The sequence below is a fragment of the Anser cygnoides genome, chromosome 30 (assembly GCF_040182565.1).
Source record: "Anser cygnoides isolate HZ-2024a breed goose chromosome 30, Taihu_goose_T2T_genome, whole genome shotgun sequence".
Lineage (NCBI taxonomy): Eukaryota > Metazoa > Chordata > Aves > Anseriformes > Anatidae > Anser > Anser cygnoides.
This window is the reverse complement of record NC_089902.1, coordinates 3,462,150-3,465,806: the sequence shown is the minus strand read 5'-3', so window position 1 is coordinate 3,465,806 and position 3,657 is coordinate 3,462,150. Positions and strand designations below refer to the sequence as shown.

Below are 3,657 nucleotides of genomic sequence, written 5' to 3'. Positions count from 1 at the left end.
AGCTGCAGCACAGGAGGGTGTGCTGAGTGTCCGTCTGTCCCTGCCTGGCCTTGCCTCCCCTGGCAGCAGCACGCTGCCATTCCTGCTGGCTTCTCCACCTGGCCGTGCTGCTGCTGCTCTTGTTCCCAGGCTGCCTGGGGATGGGGGTTTCACCTGCCCATGGAGTGAGCCCTCGGGGTGCTTGTGGGAAGGGTAGTACGGGGACAGGGTGAGGGGTCTGGAGATGGGCACTTGGAGCCTGGATTCCTCTGCTCTCGGCAGCCTTCAAGCTCTTCTCAGGAGAACCTCCTTAGTGCAATTGTCCTGCACTCAAAGAGATGCCAGCACAGAGCAGCTGAATGGAATGCTGGAAAGGGATCTGCCAACTGTCTGTTTGCAATTGGGCAAGTGCTTTGAGGAGCTTAATTAAGAAATGGAAATGGTTTTTCTCAGATTACTCTGGTATATTATTACTGTATTTCTGTTCCTTTGGCAGAACCCCATGCCCAGAAGTAGGAAATGCCCAACAGCAGCTCTGTGAGCGAGTTCCTCCTGCTGGCATTCGCAGACATGCGGGAGCTGCAGCTCCTGCACTTCGCGCTCTTCCTGGGCATCTACCTGGCTGCCCTCCTGGGCAACGGCCTCATCCTCACCGCCGTAGCCTGCGACCACCGCCTCCACACCCCCATGTACTTCTTCCTCCTCAACCTCGCCCTCCTCGACCTGGGCTGCATCTCCACCACTCTGCCCAAAGCCATGGCCAATGCCCTCTGGGACACCAGGGACATCTCCTATCAAGGATGTGCTGCACAGGTCTTCTTTTCTGTCTTCTTGGTAGGAGCAGAGTATTCCCTCCTCACCCTCATGGCCTATGACCGCTACGTTGCCATCTGCAAGCCCCTGCACTACGGGAGCCTCGTGGGCAGCAGAGCTTGTGCCCAGATGGCAGCAGCTGCCTGGGGCAGTGGCTTTCTCAATGCTGTCCTGCACACGGCCACTACATTTTCCCTGCCCCTCTGCCAAGGCAATGCTGTGGACCAGTTCTTCTGTGAAATCCCCCAGATCCTCAAGCTCTCCTGCTTGGATGCCTACCTCAGGGAAGTTGGGGCACTTGTCTTTACTCTTTCCTTAGTGTTTCTTTGTTTTATTTACATTGATCTGTCCTATGTGCAGATTTTCAGGGCAGTGCTGAGGATGCCCTCTGAGCAGGGCCGGCACAAACTCTTTTCAATGTGCCTCCCCCACCTGGCTGTGGTCTCCTTGTTTGTCAGCACTGCCATGTTTGCCTACCTGAAGCCCCCCTCCATCTCTTCCCCATCCCTGGACCTGGTGTTTGCATTTTTGTACTCGGTGGTGCCTCCAGCAGTGAACCCCCTCATCTACAGCATGAGAAACCAGGAACTGAGAAATGCACTAAGGAAATTACTTTCATAGATACTCCTGAAGCATCAGTAATATCCTCCCCATCCTAACACTACTGAGAGAATTTCTCACAAAATGTTTTCTGAAATTGTTTTGTCTTATTTTTAAAATGTGTGATTATAATATTTTATTTTAAGAAAATTTCTTCTTATCCTCCTACCTGGTAATTTTTATTTTTACCCAGTCGTCTAGTCTACTTTGAGAATCAAAATTCCTGTGTAGATGAAGACAATAAAGAAGCTATGAGATATTCAAAGCTCTCAGATCCATTCTCATTCTCTCAACAGAGAAGGGGCTCAGGGCCAAAAGCCCTGCTGTCACATTCAGGAACATCCCTGGTAGTCCTTGGGGCTGCCCATCCCTGCTCAGTGGGGCAATCTGAAGCTTCATGGAGAGGAATCTGGATCTGCTCTGTGCCTGGGCCAGGCCTCTTGTGCTGGCCTGGGGAGCGGGGCTGGCCCTGCGGGGCACAGGCACTCTGTGCTGGGGATGTCCCAGGCAGGAGAGCAGGGCTCCTGCAGCTTCACGGCCCTCCATCTCCTGAGCCGTGGCTGGCCCCAGCGCGGGGGCTGCTGGGGAGGCCCAGAGCCGCCTTTGTGCCAGCAGCTGCGGTGCCTTGCGAGGGGCTGGGGCTGTGCTGGCCGTGCCCAGAGCCCTGCAGCAGGCTGCGGTGGGCACTGGCCTGGGGCCAGCCCAGCCTGGGCTGCTGGGCTGGGGAGAGGTCCGGGAGGTGGGGAGAGGTGGGCAGGGGCTGGGCTGGGCTGGGCAGTGCCCGGCAGAGGGCACCAGCAGCGTCAGGGAGCGGTGGCAGCATGCAGGGGAGGGCTCCCAGCAGGGCTTGGTGCTGCAGAGCCAGGGCTGGGGAAGGGAGCCCCGAGCTGCAGGGGCAGGGGACACGAGGCCGCTCGGGGCCCTTGCTGGCCTGGGCAGAGCAGGAAGGGGGCCCAGGGCATTCGTCCCCTCACCGCAGCCTGCCACAACCTGCACGGCGCTCACGGAGCGTCCAGGGCCAGGCTCTGCCCCGTGGTGCGCAGGGAGAGGGCAAAGCCTCTCTGAAAAAGAGGCTGAAACTGAAAAAGGTCCGTTCGCTGCCCCATGGTGTGACAGGGCCAGGGTGGGACAGGTTACCTTTATTTGAGGTAGTTCTTGTGTAATTTGCATTGGTGATGGCACAAAAAGACAGCTCCTTCACCAGTGATGTACATCCTTCATGTTAGGACACAACTCAACGTCCTTCACTCTGCTTTATCTCACAGATGAACTGGATTAGGTCTCCTTGATTATTCTGAGGCACAATGCAGTTCTTTTTGCCTTCTGACACTCCAGCACAATATGTGTGACTTTCCCTTACTCTGCGCATTGACCTGACGGGTCATTTCACATTTTTCGATTTCAAAACCCTAGTTGGACAGGGACCATTTCCCCAAAGTGGGGCAATCTGATGGGTTCTGCCTCAGCAATTTGAAGCGTGCTATGCTTGAGTTTTTCAGCCTGTGTTTGCTAGAGATGACCCAGGAAGGGAAACGGATGTTCAAGTGTCTCATAGGAATAAGGAAGAGTATCATGGGATTCCAATGGCCATTTCAAATATAGGTCTATCCCAGGAATCCACACAAGAAGGGGTTTGTCTTTGAAGGGGTTTTCTGTGCTGGGCTGAGCTGCAGTTACAGGGACAAAGACCACTGCTGGCAATGGAGGTGCTCTGGGAATGCCACCTGGCTCCACCTGACTTTCCCTAAGGGCTCCGGTCTCCTGCAGGTCTTTTCTGACATCGGCCGGTCCAGGGAAGTGCCTCAAACACAAGGGGGCGTCAGGACGTCTTCCATGGTTATGCTTATGGTAAGACAGCAAAGCTCTGCCCCAATACCCTGTAACTTTTTTTAGCACTTAACTAATATAGCAACCACTCATCAGCTCAAATGATTCAACTCCTTCCGTTAATTGTTTCACATGAAGTATAATTTCTATGATGACGAAATGTGAATTTCCATGACCTATATTAATCGCAGGAGAGGAAATACTGGTGTTCACCTATACTTACACTGTCATTCCATTGTCTATCATGGTGTGCTCCCTCATCTTCAAGGCAGAAAAAGCGTCTTCATTACACAGACCCTGCTGAATGTCCCCTTTCCAGCTGCCTGTCTGGACCTATGCACTTCCCATGGTTCTCCTGCTTTGCCCTCCCCTTACTCTTGGATCATTCAGACCGCTCTCACCAACCCAGTTGCTGCTTTGAGTTTCAGTGAGTTCCAG

At 53.9% G+C, this 3,657-nt stretch overlaps 1 protein-coding gene across 1 annotated transcript; it reads left to right on the top strand.

Annotated features, from left to right (window-relative positions):
• The first annotated feature begins 498 nt into the window (after nt 1–498).
• LOC136787756 (olfactory receptor 14J1-like) lies at nt 499–1,477 on the top strand. Its single transcript, XM_066985073.1, has one exon. The coding sequence runs from the start codon at nt 499–501 to the stop codon at nt 1,411–1,413; it is 915 nt and encodes a 304-aa protein (XP_066841174.1). The 3' UTR covers nt 1,414–1,477.
• Nucleotides 1,478–3,657: the final 2,180 nt, after the last annotated feature.